Raw genomic sequence first — 18,468 nt, 5'->3', positions numbered from 1 at the left:
TCTCACTCGCATTCTTAGTTAACAGTGAAATATCGTTGAAAAGCAGACAGCAGGGCTTCAAGTATTTCAGCGAGGGGTATTTCAATGGTATTTACATGCATATCGACGGAGAAACCATTGATATTAGCGCGAGATCTTTCCGGAGTCAGAGGAAGACCGAGAAGCCACATAATATAATATATTATAACGCAAAGACGAATTCGTCATTGAGAGTTTCCTATTTTCGTGTTACCTATCACACTTGTGTGCGGAATCTGTATGTGTATCTGTATAGCCGTTTGTGAACCGAAAAGAAGGAAAAAGAAGGAAAAGAAGGCGAGGCTTGATTTACGAGTTGTTTTCCTCTCGTTTACTTTGTGTAACGTCACGCGCTCCCCTCAATAATTATTCTTGAATTAGTGCCGGACCTACGTAAGTCCCGACCGAGTACGACAATCACTACTTTAGTGTCCTCAAACATCCTGCCTTCAGTCTTGGTGTCTCGATGCACCTCGAAGGTTTTTAGGACTGCTAGTCCAGTTTAGCTTAGCTCACCACCAACAAAGCGACACGTTTGTGCAGTCAGATCATCGCAAAATATCGCTCAACACAGATCAAGTGTGTCAATCATTCACACGTAGCTATGTTATGCAAGCGAAGAACTGCTAATTCATTTATATGAGACATGTATTGAAAATCAAATATAGGTCATACCTTCGTGCAAACACAGTCCGGTTTACCGTAGCCGGCAACAAAGCGACACGTCTGTGCAGTCAGATCATCGCAAAATATTGCTCAACACAGATCAAGTGTGTCAATCATTCACACGTAGCTATGTTATGCAAGCGAAGAACTGCTAATTCATTTATATGAGACATGTATTGAAAATCAAATATAGGGCATACCTTCGTGCAAACACAGTCCGGTTTACCGTAGCCGGCAACAAAGCGACACGTTTGTGCAGTCAGATCATCACAAAATATCGCTCAACACAGATCAAGTGTGTCAATCATTCACATGTAGCTATGTTATGCAAGCGAAGAACTGCTAATTCATTTATATGAGACATGTATTGAAAATCAAATATAGGGCTTACCTTCGTGCAAACATATCTGTTCCGGTCGATGAATTCAGTTGATCATGCGGTCTTCCACAAAATTTGATCCATCGAAGACATTTTTCGTACTGGGTCTTCGGTTTTGGAAAGGGTACAAATTGAACTCCACCAACTAGCCTTTCAGGATACCTGTCGTCACTATTATAAAGTCCGTGACTACACCTCTTAACCATATATATTGTTAAAGAACCCAAATACCCGATAAAACACTAACAAAAGCTATATTGGACCATGCAACGTTGTCTGAGGGAACTGCGGGTCCAAAAAAGGGGCGTGATTGGTCAGTGACGCAGATGACGCAATTTCTACGGAGGGTTCAATTCTGCAAAGGGGTCAGTTTAAAGTGATGAATGATGTGATAGTCTACAGTATATATTACTAATACTGATTGGACCAGCAGGATGTGAGGGTGTGTCCCAACAACAGCACAACGCAGAAAATAGCTGATTTGCTGCTCAAAAATTTAATGACATAAGTGGCATAGAGGAAAAAACTGTTTCGATTTGCGTTGATCATAGCACCTCCCCAATGGAAGGAGCTGGAGGAGGTGGTGGCCAGGATGTGGAGAGCCCGAAAGGATGCTGCCCGCTCTGGTCTTAGTTCGAGTGGCATGCAGGTCTTCAAGGGTGGGTGGGGTGGTGCCGACAATCTGTTCACCGTTTTTATTGTCCGTTGCAGTCAGAGTTTGTCCTTTTTTTGTGTCAGCCCCAAAACAGATTGTGATGGCGGTACACAGTATTAATTCGATGACCGCTGTGTAGAACTGTCTCAGCAGCTCTTGTGACAGGCCTTGCTTCCTGAGAAGCCACAAGAAGTACATTCTTTGCTGAGCTTTTTTAAGGATGGAATTGATGTTCATCTCCCCACTTCAGGTCCTGAAAGACAGTAATTCCCTAGAACTTGAAGGTCTCAATGGTTGACACAAGGCAATTGGACGGTGCACCTGTGGTGAAGAATGCACAATCATCTCTACAGTCTTTAGAGATGATCCAACTCCATCCAACTATAGTTGAAAATTTCTCAGGATGATGTCTCAGAGGTTCTGGGGCAGGTCCTCATGGGCCTGTGGCCTTCCCAAGCTTATTTTTTTGATTACTGTTATCACATAGAGTGCCATGACAAAGTATTTCCCCCCCTCCTGATTTCAGTTTATTCATTTATTTAGTGCATATCCATCACACACAAAAATGGCATCCTTGGAAGAGTTCCTAGGAGAAAAAACCTGCTGTCAGCCAGGAATACAAAGTCTTGTCTCACATTTGCCCAAAAACATCTTGATGATCCTCAAGACTTTTGGAGAAACATTCTGTGGATGTCGTGTCAAAAATTGAACTTTTTTTAAGGTGTGCACCCTGTTACATCTGGTGCAAAAATGGCACAGCATTTGATAAAAAGAATATTATGCGAACAGTGAAGCATGGTGGTGGCAGTGGGATGGTCTGGGGCTGATTTGCTACCTCAGGACCAGGACAAGTTGTGTGCTGTGATTGATGGAACAATGAATTATCCTGTGGACCAGAAAATCCTGAAGGAAAACGTCCGGCCATCAGTTTGTGCCCTCAAACTCAAGCGCTCTTGGATCATGCTGCCGAACAATGATCCGAAACACACCAGCAAGTCCATCTCTGATTGGGCCAAAAAATAGATAGATAGATAGATAGATAGCAATGTTCCTTTATTTTGTATAGGACTCTTGACATCACTGACAGGAACTCTTTATTGGCATATATATTTCGTGAACTGTGAGGCAGATATGCTAACTAGTCAGCCACATTGTGACCTGATAAAGGACATTCATTCACAATAACTTTGAGAAATAGGTAGATTATTCAGTTTGGAGGAAAGCATTTTAATTACTGCTCTTCATAATATTTTTTGGGAAAAAAATGAACAAAATACAGATAATACTTTCTTTTGAACCTATAGAGCAGTGGTCTCCAACCACCAGGCCGTGGACCAGTACTGGTTTGTGGATCAATTGTTACCGGGCCGCTGAAGAAATAATTAGTTCCGTTGTATTCCTTATCCGAGTCTGAACAATCTTTTATTTTGAGAAATGACCAGATTCTCTTGGTTACATTTCGTTCACTTGAGCGACAAAATTTACACCCACAAGCTACCAAAATGGGTAAAAAACAGGTGTCTTTGGAATGTTACTTTTTGAAGGGGAAAAGGCCCAGTGAAGAGACAGAAGAATAGCCTACAACTTCCAAGAGAAAGAAAGCTTTTAACAGACAATACCAGGAGTTCTACTTGAAATACAGATCTATCGCAACAGGTGATTCCTACAGACAAGCCCACTCTGCCTAATATGCCATGAACAGCTCTCTAATGAGCCAATGAAGCCTTCAAAATTGCTTCGCCACTTGGAGACCAAGCACCCTGGATTAAAAAACAAACCCCCCCCCAGAGTATTTTGAAAGGAGGGAAAAAACAGGAACACAAATGACAGAAGAAATTACTGAAGGCCACCACATCAATAAATCAAATGATGAGAGAGCATCATACTTGGTGGCTAAACATATTGCTAAGGCGAAAAGGCCATTCACTATTGGTGAAGAATTGATGTTGCCCTCCACTAAAGACATTTGCTGTGAACTACTCGGAGAAGCTACTGTTACAAAGATAGAACAGGTTCCTCTGTCGGCTTGCACCGTGACTTGGTGCACTGAGAAAATTGCCAAAGACATTGAGAAACAATTTTTTGAGATGATCATGATCATCAGAATCACCATGGTATGCAATCCAGGCGGGCGAAGCTACAGATGTTGACAACGCAATACTACTTATGTGCAATATCTTGATTAGGAGGATGTACATAAAAAGATGTTATGTGTACTATTGTTGCCAAGCAACACCACAGCTGTAGAACTGTTGAACTTGCTGTATGGTTAGATATCAGGTAAACTGAAATGGTCCTTTTGTGTCTGCATATGCACAGATGGAGGTGCTGCCATGACTGGACATCTCTATGGTTTAACTGCTCAGATTAAGCAGGTTGCACCTGAGTGTGATTCTAAGCATTGTATCATTCACAGGGAAATGCTAGCAATCTGAAAAATCCCACCGGAATTGAACAGTGTTTTGAATGATGTTGTTAAAGTTATTAACCACATCAAAGCACACACCTTAACTCCCACCTTTTTTAAGAGCTTTGTGAGGAGATTGACGCAGTGTACACACGGCTTCTTTTATACGTGGAAATAAAGTGGTTATCCAGAGGGAAATACCTCGCAAAAGTTTTTGAATTACCAGGGCCACTGCTAAGATTTCTTTCTGAAAAGAAGTCGCCACTGGCAGCACATTTCAGTGACGAGGAATGGGTCGCGAAACCGTGTGACATATTCAGCCTACTCAAGGAATTCAGTCTGTCACTTCAGGAGAAAATGACAGCGGTCTTCAAATTGGCAGATAAAGGAGCTGGATTTACAGCCAAATTGGATTTGTGGGGACAGCGCATGAACAGAGGCATATTTGATGCGTTTCAAACATTGGCGGGGATTTTCTGTGAGACTGAGCCTTCATTCTCCCAGCTTGTGCATGATCACCTGTCTTTGCTCTTAAAAGAGTTCAGGAGTTACTTTCCAACCAAAAAGCACCCACGAACTGCAAAGGGATAGATCCACAACCCATTTATCAATAAACCAGGTGAGTCCAGCATGTCCGTGCAACAAGAAGATCAACTGCTGGAGATCGCAAACGCCGGCGCCTTTAAAAGTATTTTCGAGATGACTCAGCCAATGTTCTGGATTAAAGTCATGACAGCATACCCGGAGATCCCCACCAAATCACTGAAAACCCTGTTGCCATTTTGGACATCCTAAATGTGTGAAGTGGGCTTTTCTGCAGTGACAGCAACCAAAACAAAACAACATAATCCACTGGACATAAGCAACACACCTCAGGTATCATTGTCTCCCATTACTCCCAGTTGGGACAGTTTCGTTGCAGAGAAACAAGCTTTAGAGTTATGGTGAGTTAAAATATTCAAGCACTTTAAATTCATTTTTGTGGTGTATGCATATCTTATTTTGAAGGCATGTTTAAACGTGTCTATAGCAACCAGTCAGAGAGCGGGCTCTGGTTGCCAACACAGGGAGATGAGGCAAAGGGGTGAGGAGAAGAAAGAAGATGGTTCAAACTGAGTAATTTATTTCACCTGTTGAAAAATTCATGGAGTGTTTAATCATAAAAAATAATTGAACTGTTTTGTTGGTATATTAAATAAAAAAAGGAATGTGGAATTGCTGGATCTTGTTCTTTATTTATTTTTCATGTTTATTATTTTATTTCATTATCATATTATTCTTATTTTATTTATCATGTTGATTGTATTCGACAGTCAATACAAGCAGAATACAATCCAAATACGTCAAAACCCCCCCCCCCCCCGCACCCAAACCCCCACCCCAGTTCGTAGTCTAATTGTCAAGCATTGATTGGTCCTCAGCGATCAAACGGTTGGGGACCACTGCTATAGATAGAAGCAATAGCATGCATTGTAAAAATGCATTTTACATCGATAAAACCCCTCCTTGAGCCGTCACCTTATCGTGGTGGAGGGGTTTGTGTGTCCCAAAGATCCTAGGATCTAAATTGTCTGGGGCTTCCTGCACCTGGTAGGGTCACGCATGGCAAACAGGTCTTAGGTGAGGGACCAGACAAAGTACGACTCCAAAACCCCTATGATGACTACAAACACTGGATCTTGGTTTCCCTTGCCCGGACGCGGGTCACCGGGGCCTCCCTCTGGAGGCAGGCCTGCAGGTGGGGGAAGGCAAGCACCTGTTGGACAGGCCTGCACCCATGGGGCTCGGCTGGGCACAGCCCGAAAGGGTAACATGGGTCCCCCTTCCCATGGGCTCACCACCTGTGAGAAGGGCCATAGGGGTTGGGTGCAATGTGAGCTGGGGGGTGGTTAAAGGTGGGGACCTTGACGATCCGATCTCCGACTGCAGAAACTAGCTCTAGGGACGTGGAATGTCACCTCTTTGGCAGGAAAGGAGCCCAAGTTAGTCCGTGAGGTCGAGAAGTTCTGACTAGATATAGTCGGACTTGCCTCTACACACCACTTGGGCTCTGATACGACTCCTCTTGAGAAGGGTTGGACTCTGTTCCACTCTGGAGTAGCCCACGGGGAGAGATGCCGAGCAGGTGTGGGTATGTTTATCGCCCCCCAACTCGGGGGTCTGTACGTTGGGGTTTACCCCTTTGAATGAGAGGGGATCCTCTCTCCGCCGCATGCAGATAGGGGCACGGGTCATCACTGTTGTTTGTGCTTATGCGCAAAACAGCATTGCAGAGTACCCACCCTTTTTGGACTCCTTAGAGGGAGTGTTGGAGTGTGCCCCCTCTGGTGACTACATCATTCTGCTGGGGGACTTCACTGCCCACGTGGGCGATGACAGTGAGACCTGGAAGGGCGTGATTGGAAAAAACAGCCCCCTCCAATCAGAAGTCGAATGGTGTTCTGTTATTGGACTTCTGTGCTTGTCACGGATTGCCCATAACAAACACAATGTTCAGGCATAAAGGTGTTGTGTCCACTTAGCACCAGGACACCCAAGGTCGTAGTTCGATAGTTGACTTTGTGGTCGTGTCATCGGACTTGCGACCTCATGTCTTGGACACTCAGGTGAAGAGAGGGGAGCTGTCAACTGATTACCACCTGGTGGTGAGTTGGCTCCAATGGTGGGGGAGGATGCCAGTCCAACGTGGCAGGCCCAAACGTATTGTGACGGTCTGCTGGGAACGGCAGGGAGATTCCCCTCTCAGAAGGAATTTCAACTCCCACCTCCGAAAGAACTTTGCTCATGTCCCGGAGGAGGCCGGAGACATTGAATCAGTGTGCACCATCAACACTGTGTATAGTTGGGACGGGGCGCTGCTGACCTCAACTCGGGATGTTTTGAGTCGGTGCTGAGAATACTTCCAAGACCTCCTCAATTCCACCAACACGCCTTCCCATGAGGAAGCTGAGTATGGGTGCTCTGAGGCGGGTCTTCTATCTCTGGGGTTGAGGTCACCGAGGTGGTTAAAAACCTCCTTGGTGGCAGGGCCCCGGGAGTGGATGAGATTCATCGGAGTTCCTCAAGCCTCGAGATGTTGCGGGGCTGTCCTGGTTAACACTCCTCTGTAACTCGCGTGGACATCGGGGACAGTGCCTCTGGATTGGTAGACTGGGGTGGTGGTCCCCCTTTTCAAGAAGGGTGACCGGAGGGTGTGTTCCAACTATAGAGGGATCACACTCCTCAGCCTCCCTGGTATTGTCTACTCAGGGATACTGGAGAGGAGGGTCCATTGGAAAGTCGAGTCTCGTATTCAGGAGGAGCAATGTGGTTTTCGTCCTGGCTGTGGAACTGGTTGGGATGAGAATCAGCACCTCCTATGGTCTATGGTCTACTGTGGTCTTCAGTTGGAAAAGGGTGGTGTGTCTCTCCAGGTTGGGGATGAAATCCTTCCCCAAGTGGAGGAGTACAAGTATCTTGGGGTCTTGCTTACGAGTGAGGGAAGAATGGAGCGGGAGATCGACAGACGGATAGGTGCAGCGTCTGTTGTGGTAAAGAGGGAGCTAAGTCGAAAGGCGAACCTCTCAATTTACCAGTCGATCTCTATTCCTACCCTTACCTATGGGCATGAGCTGTGGGTCGTGACCGAAAGAACAAGATCCTGGATGCAAGCAGCCGAAATGAGTTTCCTCCGCTGGGTGTAAGGGCTCTCCCTTAGAGACACATGGTGAGAAGCTCGGTCATCCGAGAGGAGCTCAGTTTGGAGCCGCTACTTCTCCGCATTGAGAGGAGCCAGAAAAGGTGTCTGGGGCATCTGATTTGGATGCCTCCTGGTCGCCTCCCTGGTGAGGTGTTCCGGGCATGTCCCACCGGAAAGAGACCCCGAGGATGACCCAGGACACGCTGGAGAGACTATGTCTCTCGGCTGGCTTGGGAACGCCTCGGGATCCCTCCGGAAGAGCTGGAAGAAGGGGCTGGGGAAAAGGAAGTCTGGGTATCCCTGCTGAAGCTACTTCCCCCCGACCCGACCCGGAAAAGCGGTAGATAATAGATGGATGGATGGACATCGATAAAAGTCCAGTTAAGTTTAGAAGTGTCTATTTTACAATGGTGTGCATTTCCACACAAAATTACAGAAAGATATTGACTCCTGCATAATGATTATATACATTAGATGATACTGTTCATATATCCATTGGAACTTCAGAACACTCTCAACATCACCAACAACAACTACTACACAGTTGAGGTGGCCAATATCACAGCTCAGGTGGAATTCGTCAACACTGTGATTGGGAAATCTCGCATCACAAACTCTACTGGCATTGGACCTCTGGACATGAAACAGGTACCACTTTGTGCATGAGAAATATATTCTGCATGTATTTGTCTGAGAAATTTAACTCCTCTTTCTTGTCTCTTTTGGCAGATTGACTATATGGTTCCTACCATCATCGCAGATGAGATGAGCTACATGTAGTAAGTGTTTACACGCATATTTTATTATTTTGCATCTCTTGAAGGGAAGTGGAATTTTTACTCTTTTCTGGATATTTTTGTTGTGTATTGTCAAAATACATAGGGAGATCTGTAAGAGTGATGGGGTATTTTTGAAATTTTTATTATGATCATGACTGTCATTATTATCACTATTATTGAATACATTCATTCATTAAAATTTTTAAGTTCAGAGAGTGAAGGGTCTGGGCACGCATCACGTGCACAAGAACACTAAAATTTGATGCATTTTCTCTTCGGTTTTTTGTTGTTACTTGGCATAAACCATACGTAAACATCCATCCATTTTCTGAGCAGCTTATCCTCACGAGGGTCACAGGAGTGCTGGAGCCAATCCCAGCTGTCATCAGGCAGGACCCTGGGTACGCCCTTAATTGGTTGCCAGCCAATCGCAGGGCACTTAGAGACAGACAGCAGTTGCACTCATAATCACACCGAGGGGCAATTTAGAGTCTCCAATCAATGCATGTTTTTGGGATGTGGGAGGAAACCGGAGTGCCAGAAGAAAAATGATGCAGGCACGGGTAGAATATGCAAACTCCACACAGGTGGGGCTGGGATTTGAACCTTGGTCGTCAGAAATGTGAGGCCAACACTATACAGCTGTTCCACCATGCCGCCACATAAACATACACACAATAATAACAAATAAATAAATACATACAAGCTTCTGAGAAAACAGAAGTTTTTTAAAGTATGCCTGTAGAACATCGATCTGTGTTGTCATTTTTTTTGGTTAGGTTTAACCAAATGTTACGGAATGTCCGTGTTTTATGACGGAAATCATTGAATGCCGACTCATTATAGTTGTCACACCGATATTTTGAAGTATTGAACTGTCCGACCACCTTCACGAAAATTTTAACTAACTAACCCTAACCCTGAATACGATGAACTAGAAACTGTATTGGTTAAAAAATAATTTAAGGAAAACAGTCTTTTTTTTTTTTTCCTTTTTAACCAACATTGAAAATACAATTGGTAAAAGCGAATTCATGCGTTGTCACATACAGTATGCCCTTGGTCATTGCCGGTTCACCGTTTGCGGCCCCACATATTCATGGATATTGCTTTCAAAGTTTTTTTTTAACCCATAATGTACCATATTTTCACAACAATAAGGTGTACTTAAAAGCCTTAAATTTTCTCCTAAATAGATGGGGTGCCTTATAATGCACATCTTATGTGCACTCCAAGTTCCTAAATCTATAAATGTTTTTGTGTGACTGCTCCAATGAAGTACAACTGAACACATGCACATTGTGTTTTTAGCATGCATGCTAGCATGTGTTTCAGTGTGCATGAAAGCTACCAAATCATGGCACTCACGAGCCAGTGAGGAACAATTATAATTTTACATATGTGAGCAGAAGACTCTTATATTCCCACACACAGACAGAGTAGGAAAGTCATCAGTCACTGTCATATGGAAACTAAAACATTTTGCTGCAATAATTGTTCCTTACTGCCACAGGAGGTACATGTAAAATAGTCTAATGCACTTTAATTCAGGCTACAATTGCGTCCACCATTTCAAAATTATTATTACAACCATAGTGATTGTTGTCCAATTGAACATTCTGCAGAATAATTTTTTATCCTATCATGTAATATACGGTGGATTGGTCCACACCCGGTTAGCAGATCTGCCTCAGAGATCTGAGGTCCAAGGTTCAAATCCGGCCTCACCAGTGTGGCATTTGCATGTTCTCACTCTGTCTGCATGGGTTTTCTCCCACATCTAAAAACATGAATTGAGAGGTTAATTGGAAACTCTAAAATGCTCGTAGGAATGAATGTGAGTGAAAATGAAAGCCACTTTCTCAAAGATATCCATAAAATGTCTTGTTTAAAGTTTGCCACAAGCCACCTGGGGATATACCAAACATGTCGAAGAAGGTACTCTGGTCAGATGAAACCAAAATCAAACTTTTTGGCCACAATGCAAAATGATATGTTTGTCGTAATAGCAACACAGCTCATCACCCTGAACACACCATCCCCACTGTCAAACACGGTGGGGCAGCCTCATGGTTTGGGCCTGCTTTTTTTCAGCAGGGACAAGGCAGATGGTGGGAAAATGAATGAAGCCAAATACAGGGCCATTCTGGAAGAAAACCTGTTGGGCATCTGCAAGAGACCTGAGACTGGGACAGATATTTATCTTCCAACAGGACAATGATCCAAAACATAAAGCTAAATCTACAATGGAATGGTTCACAAATGAACGTATCCAGGTGTTAGAATGGCCAAGTCAAAGTCCAGACCTGAATCCAATCGAGGATCTCTCCGTGCAACCTCACTGGGATTGAGCTGTTTTGTAAGGAAGAATGGGCAAAAATTTCAGTGAGAATTACAATTCTCAATGTTTCTAATGCTTGAATTTTTAATGGAATAACTTAACTGCACTGTTGATTAAAATATCATGCATATGCATTTATACTAGTACCAGCAGGTAAGTTATGTGCAAATACCTTTCTAACATCGATTACAGTAGTCACTAACTGACTGTCGTATTTAATTTTACAGTGACTACTGTACTCTGCAATCCATCAAGGTTCACAACATCGTCTTCATGATGCAGTGAGTTATCTTAATTATTAACAATATGAATTTCAATAATCAGAAATGGGTGTCGCTGTATAGAGACCTCCTGTCATTCTCACACCATTCTACAGAGTGACGGTCACTACCACTTACTTCAGCCATGCTGAGCAAGTGTCACAGGAGATGTACCAATACGTCGACTGTGGAGGGAACACCACCTCCAACACCGGAATGACCAAGCCATTTCGCATCCCACATCCAGAGTAGCGAACCACTTGACACAAACACTGCAATCATCTGAAGTCTTTCATGGTTCCCCGTTATCATATTTTCTCCTACCCCTTTGAAGAATTATCACAGTTTTTGAATGATAGCAACAAAAGAAATCCTTAGTCACAAAGCTGAATCAACCCAGGAAAGATTTTCTTTACCCTTGTCATGACAAATTGTAATGTCGGTTGTGAAAACTACCATAACAAAATACTTCCAGAAATGGGTACTTATCAAGTTTGTAACAAGAAACAGGTCTAAGCGGGGTGGAACAGTTGGCAGAACGTGTCAGGTGTTCTATGTGACAGAAGAGTAGCCGCCAGGATGAAGGGCAAAGTTTATAAAACAGTAGTGAGGCCAGCCCTTGATGTACGGATTAGAGAAGGTGGCTCTGAAGAAACAAAGGAAGCAGAACTTGAGGTAGCAGAAATGAAGATGCTAAGGTTCTCGGTTGGTGTGAACAGGTTGGATAGGATTAGAAATGAGCTCATTAAAGGGACAGCCAAAGTTTGATTTTTTGACAATGTGAGAGAGAGCAGACTTTGATGGTTTGGACATGTTCAGAGGCAAGGGAGTGAGTATGTTGGTTGAAGGGTGCTGAGGATGGAGCTGGCAGGCAAAAGAGCGAGAGTAAGACCAAAGAAAAGGTTGATGGATGTTGTGAGGGAGGACATGAGGACAGTGTGTGTTAGAGAGGAGGATGCACGAGATGGGCTTAAATGGAAAAAGATGACACACTGTGGCAACCCCTAACGGGATAAGCCGAGAGAAGAAGAGGTTGGTAACAAGTAAAATCATTGACATGGCAGCATGCTAGAACAGTAGTTAGCATATCTGCTAGACTGTTTTGAGGTTCTGGGTTAAGATTTTGGCTCAGGCCCTGATGTGGAATTTACATATTGTCCCAGTGCTTGCCGAGGAATGTCCTTCAGGTACTCAGTCTTCCTGGCGCATGCAAAAGCTCGCATGTTAGATTAATGGAAGACTGTCAATTGTCTACAGTTTGGGTTGTGAGTGTGAATAGCTGTTTATTTGTGCCCTAGGATTGACTGCAAACCAGTTCAGGGCAAAGCCGTAGAAAACCAAGTCTGGACGGTGACATGGACTGGTGGCATATTGTCACCCAGCTTGACAACGGATCACAATGCAATGCAACATAATGCAATTGATTTCCAAAATGTACAGTATGGAAGGTATATTTTCCATAGTAAAATCATAAAATATATAGTTTATGTTCATATTTACCGGCAAATACAGTTTTAGCAAGTTAGAATTTAAACTGTCATGTCATCAAGCAGCAGTTTTGCTTGTTAGCCCTGTGTACACGAGGAGGTTTGGTCTCGTGGCATTGGTGACAGAAGCATGACCATTTTGGTCGACAGCAGAAAGCGGTATCTCCCAACATGCTGGCCCCTTGTGATGTTTGGAAATTGAGTGATTTCTTTATCATTATATGAGTGCATATTATGACGTTCTGGTCAACGTTCTATGAACATTTCAATCGTTCCATTTTTCAGCGTTCTCAAATGAGGATGACACATCTGGCGTGTGATTAACGTGTGTCTAACGCATGACTAACGTGTCTCTAACGCACGAGAAGCGTGTAACAGCGACCAAATAAGATTGGTTGACCCCTAAAAACCATTAGCATGTACTGTGTCACTGGCGCGCGACGAGCAATTTGTCAATGTTAGACGAGGGTGTTGAGCGTATGACTAAACAGGTGAATAACGACAGAATAGCGTTTTGCTCGCGTGTAATTTATACAGTGGAACGAGAACGAAAACGTTGGGAATTTCATACTCACTTCAGTTGTTCTCGTGAGTTTGAACAGTCAGCATCATGCCGCCTAGACGAAAAAATGTCGGGTGCGGACTTCAGCAACTAGCGCTCCAAGTAAGAATGCAAAGCATCGTTTTATATACCCATATGGATGGACGTTCGGGAAACGCACGAATGACGCTCAATGGATGCCAAAGGACGTTCGTTTGACTTTAGTTACACGCTGTGTGCACTAGGGGATTGTTCAATGGTCGTTCCCAGGTTGCCAATGAGTCGTTCACTGCAAAGCAAACGATTAAGTAACAACCGAGTAAAGCTCGAGTTATGACTGACTAACGATAGCCAAACGCGTGCAACGCTCGGCGAACCTTAGTAAAACGTTCCACGAATGTTCTTGAACGTTCTGCAGCGTTTAAAATTAAACGTTGATGAACGTTGGTCTAGGTGAGAACTTTTGTGCATGTTCAAAACTTTTTTTCTGGACCAGCGTTCTCTGCCGAGTCCCAGCGATCATTGATGTTCACCAGCGTTCAAACAACGCTTTTCTGGCGCTATCCCAGCGACCATGGGCGACTACCAACGTTTCCTCAAACGCTATAGAACGCTGACCAGAACGTCATGGTGTGACGGGGCCATTAGACAAGTGGAAGCAGAAACAAGTTTGGAAAAAGAACATAAATGCAAACATTGGGGGAGTTAATTGTAGTTCACTTTTAAATACTATACAGAATAATCAATATCGGGTTTCATGCCCACAAGCGCCGTCTTTGGGGGGTTTTCAGGATACGATGCATCTGCACACCCTCTCCGGGATTAGTGGCACTGCCTAGTGTCACATAACAAACCAATTTGCCCAAAATTGCCAGAATACACTTAGAAAAGAATAAAAAGTTAGCAAGGCTAGGATTGGAAACTTTGGCTGACATAAACAGTGGGGACGTAAGTTTAACCAATGACAGAGCAGTTTGAGTTCAAAAGTGTCCAGATGATGTTTTCTATAACTTTGGTCCTGGATGTTTATACGCAGCCTCTTGTCCCAAGTCAGCTAGGAAAGGCTGAATCTCACATGCCATTGGTACAGAAATTGGAACAAAAGTTGAACACAGCTGAGTTGCTACTAAATGTGTATATGATGACTATAGAGATTAACAACAATTTTCATAGCAACACAACATTGTTACCCTCCAATGCATGTCTTACGAGTACAAGTGTGTTTAACACACGATATTATTGTTTTCCTGAAAAAGAAATTATCTGACTTGAACTACAAATCTGTTTTTTCCCTACTTCAAAATGCATTTGTTTTGCATTAATTAGATCGATACTAATTTTTTTAAATGTCATGTAATTACATTTAAGTGACATCATGTTATTTTTAGTTTTGTTTTATTCATCAGCCATAATTAATGGTATATGGTTTATTTACTGACATCGTGGTGGAGTGATGGTTTGAATGCCTGCCTCACGATTGAGAGATTTTGCATTTGATTCTAAACTCCGGCCCACCCTTGTCTGGGATTTGCATATTCTCTTTGGAGTTTACTGTGTTTAGTTGGATAGGCTATAGTTCAATTTATATTAGGTCAAGGCAGTGGCATAGCTATCCCTGAGGCCCCACAAAACAGTCCCTCCATCCCCTCCAACTCACACAGAAATGATTTGGTAGGATGTGTTAATGGCAACGTTTTATTGTTCCAGCCTCCCTAAAAACAGCCCCTGTAAAATAAATTGAGATTTTGCAAAAATGCCACAGTCCACAAAAAGTAACATACTGTGTATGAGTACATTGTGTATACAATACCCCCTCCCCATCTTGATGATTGGCTTTGGGGCTTACAAAAATAACAACATGTATGGCGGGAAATAGTCACCCCAACTACCAAAACCTAGTAACTCCACATGTTTAGGCAAAATACAAAATGGGTGGATGATTTTACCTGCTGAGCTATATGTAAATGAGAAAACGGGTTGATAATGTCAAAATTTGAACCTGATAAAGATAAGATGTACCTGTCAATAATGCACTTTTTAATACAGTAGTTATCAATTGCATTCTCTGCATCATGTTCCCTGAACCTAAGTTGACCAGGATGTTATGTTGGTAACAACCTTCTCCTATCTGATTAGAGAATGCGGATGCCATTACTATATGAAAATGGCAACGTTCAGTGTTTATTGGACTCCAGTTTTATCACTACACTTTGTGATTTGTGTGCACTATACAAGTGGAATCTGATATAACGGATTAAATGTGGCAGGGGGGTTGTCCGTTAAAGCTGTTTGTCTCTTATATTGAAGCACTTTTTTCAGAATCTAAATATGATACAGCAAGACATACAATAGAGTACAAAATGGCTGCAAATTAATATAAACTTACCTCCTCCAACAAGGATTTCACCTGGCGTGCCATTTTCTAGTGCGCAGCCAGCCACCATCCAGGCACATAAATAATTAAAATGTAATTTGCATGCATCCAGGTGCATGTTAAGTGACCATGTGGCTCACTGCATCAGTCCCTTACTTAAGATTTGTGAAACTAGTCTTTTAAAACAAGGTTCCACTGTATACAGTGTATAATACTGTAATTTGTTATTTCTTAAAATACTTCCCACTTGTGTTAATTGTGGTCTTTTTACATTCATTCATTCAGATTATTTTTCACAAGTGATTGCAGTAGAACAATGTTACTTGCATGGAGACATTTTAGAATTTAGGGGATTAATATATATTAAACATCAAAAATTATTTCCTTGTACAAACACAATTCCAATAGAGTGAGAAAGTTATAATTATTTCCCAATCATGTTGAATTTGTATCCCTGCTATGATACAAGTCTATTTTCTCACGCACTCATACGTAAAGGGGTGAGCCTCACCCCATCTTTTCATGGGAATGACTAAGCATTTCAGGGAAGTTCCTATGAAACGAAATAATGGCACCCGCCTGTTCTCAAGTATCCAGTTCATCTTTTGGATATTCCAAACAGGTGTTTGATGAGTATTCCTGAACTTTCTCAGTCTTTTTTGCCACCTGTACCATCTTTTTGAAATGTGTTTTGCTGAAAACAAAATTTACAGTATCAGTTTGAATATGAAATATATTCGTTGTTTGTTCAATTAAATGTGGGTTGAACATGATTTGCAAATCATTGCATCCTGTTTTTAACACAATGTTCCAACTTCAATGGAATTGCGTTTTTTTTTTTTATTTCCACCCATTGAAAAGTCCTCTTAAGCCTTTTTTTCCTGTCATTTTATGACCTTTTGCTGAATGTTGTTCGTATGTACAAGTAAAATACTCTATAACCACTGATGCATCACTAGCTCATCTTATTTATAAAAAGAATTGCATGTTTTTTCATATATTTCCATTATTTTTCTGTACTAAAAATTTGCAGTCTGTTAATCCTTGATTTTCTCTTCAACGCTGTCATTGCCCATCATTTGGTGCATACATGATAGCTGGAAGAGATGGTCTTATAGAGCACCTTCTTCAAAATAATATGAACTGTGGGTTGTTCAATAAAATACATTTGGCAAACTTGATTTTAATTTTCAAAATATTTGATTGGAGTATGACTATGTTGTATGGGAGTTGAAAGGTTTTTGGGAAGTTCTGACATGTTATCGACTTTCTAAAAAATTGCCCAAAATGTTTTGTAAACAAATACAGAATACTGTATACATTTATTCATTTTATAGGGTGAATTTCAATGTGTTCAACTGAGGAAGTATGTGATTTTATCAGATGGGGCCAACATCAGCCACAGATGATTTAGTCAAATAAATTTAGGCCATTATTTTAGGAAACTGATGCTATATTGCCTGTTTTGTTCACACATATTTAATGAGTCAAGGGGTATACAGTGTTGCCTCATTTCTCGACCACAATCTGTCCCAGAAGGCCGGCTGAAAAGTGAAACGTTCGAAAACCGAAGCGGGTTTTCCCATTACAATAAATAGAAAATGAAATAATGCATTGCAAGCCTGAAAAAGTTTTTTTTTAGCTTTTCCTGATAATGAACTGCTTAGTAGAAATACATGTATCGTTTAAATACTTTATATAATTAAATCATTTCAGAAATATATTTCTTTTTTGCTGAAAATGCATGCTTTAGTAGTAGAGTATACTAGGCTGGGAGTACATTGCTGTATCTGTAGTGACTCGGCCCCCAGCCTTGTAAACTTTTTTTATTAACAAAAGTGTAGAATAACTTCAAACAACCAATAATGGGGGGGGGGGCAGATTAATTATTGATTAAGTGTGAGGAAAAACTATTCAGATGTGATAAACGATTACAGGAGCTTCTACTTACTGTTGACACTTGGACTATCCATCTTTCAAAGCCCAATTCTGTGGTAAGGAGATATCACTGACTTTCTAAATTGAGTGCAACCTCGAATTGTCGACAAGCAAAACGGTTTGAAACAAGGTGTACATGTTTGTTCATGTGCGTGTGCATGTGTGGAAGATTGCTGAATACATGTGTGGTGATCATTTCTTTAACAGGCAGCAGTTCAAACAGTTCTGATGATTAGATGTTTTTGTTCTTGCTATCTCCTGCAAGAAGGCTGCCACATTATCTAGGGCAGAGCAAAGCATTTCTTTATTGGAAGCAAATGTATGATAATTATGATCACAATTATTCCTACATTTCCCCCCTGTTTATGCTACATTTGCTACCACGTTTTCTAGAACAGAGCAAAGCATTCTTCATTGCAGGCAGAGACAGTAACTGAATTGGAGCAGAGCAAAGCATTTCTTCATTGCAGGCAGAAACAGTAACTGAATTGGAGCAGAACAAAGCATTTCTTCATTGCAGGTAGAAACAGTCACTGAATTATATTTACAATTATTTTTACATTATCCTACATATGCTCAAATCCTTAAATCATCTAATAGATCACCCTTTCGCCTTACACTTGGATGAAAATATAGCACGAATTACTTGAAATCTTCTGGATCAGAGAACAGGTCTGGAAGAGAAGTCATAACGTCATCATCGTGGTCAATATCATTGTCATTACTCTAGTGTGCCAATGGTGCATATATTCCGGCCAATTTTGAATTTGTCGGGGCAATAGCAGTGGTTATAAGTTGGTTAAGTGATGCTTTTATCCAGGGAATACAACAACATCCACACAAAGCAAGAAAAGCTGCAAACAGCTATAGAAACTAGGACAGAGAACACCAAATTTTTAGATTTCCCAAAGTTTTTTTTTTTTTTTTTTTTTTTTTCTTCCACC

General features: G+C 41.9%; 1 protein-coding gene across 8 annotated transcripts in view; it reads left to right on the top strand.

The window, feature by feature from the left end:
- The window catches only part of LOC133509560 (ADP-ribosylation factor-like protein 4A), a 49,534-nt gene that overhangs the window by 20,533 nt on the left and 10,533 nt on the right, over positions 1-18,468 (top strand). The window contains exons 7-10 of one of the 8 annotated variants that reach the window (XM_061837141.1): positions 8,279-8,452; positions 8,534-8,583; positions 11,152-11,205; positions 11,301-16,767. The exons of 5 other annotated variants lie outside the window; for them this stretch is intronic. In XM_061837141.1, coding sequence (XP_061693125.1) covers positions 8,279-8,452; positions 8,534-8,583; positions 11,152-11,205; positions 11,301-11,436 — 414 coding nt within the window. In that variant the 3' untranslated portion in view covers positions 11,437-16,767. Of the gene's footprint in view, positions 1-8,278; positions 8,453-8,533; positions 8,584-11,151; positions 11,206-11,300; positions 16,768-18,468 lie in introns of those variants that run through there. 2 more of the 8 variants (XM_061837222.1, XM_061837301.1) reach the window with 2 other exon arrangements.

Source organism: Syngnathoides biaculeatus, chromosome 1, assembly GCF_019802595.1.
Source record: "Syngnathoides biaculeatus isolate LvHL_M chromosome 1, ASM1980259v1, whole genome shotgun sequence".
Classification (NCBI taxonomy): domain Eukaryota; kingdom Metazoa; phylum Chordata; class Actinopteri; order Syngnathiformes; family Syngnathidae; genus Syngnathoides; species Syngnathoides biaculeatus.
The sequence above is the reverse complement of the archived record's forward strand: the minus strand, read 5'-3'. Positions and strand labels throughout refer to the sequence as shown.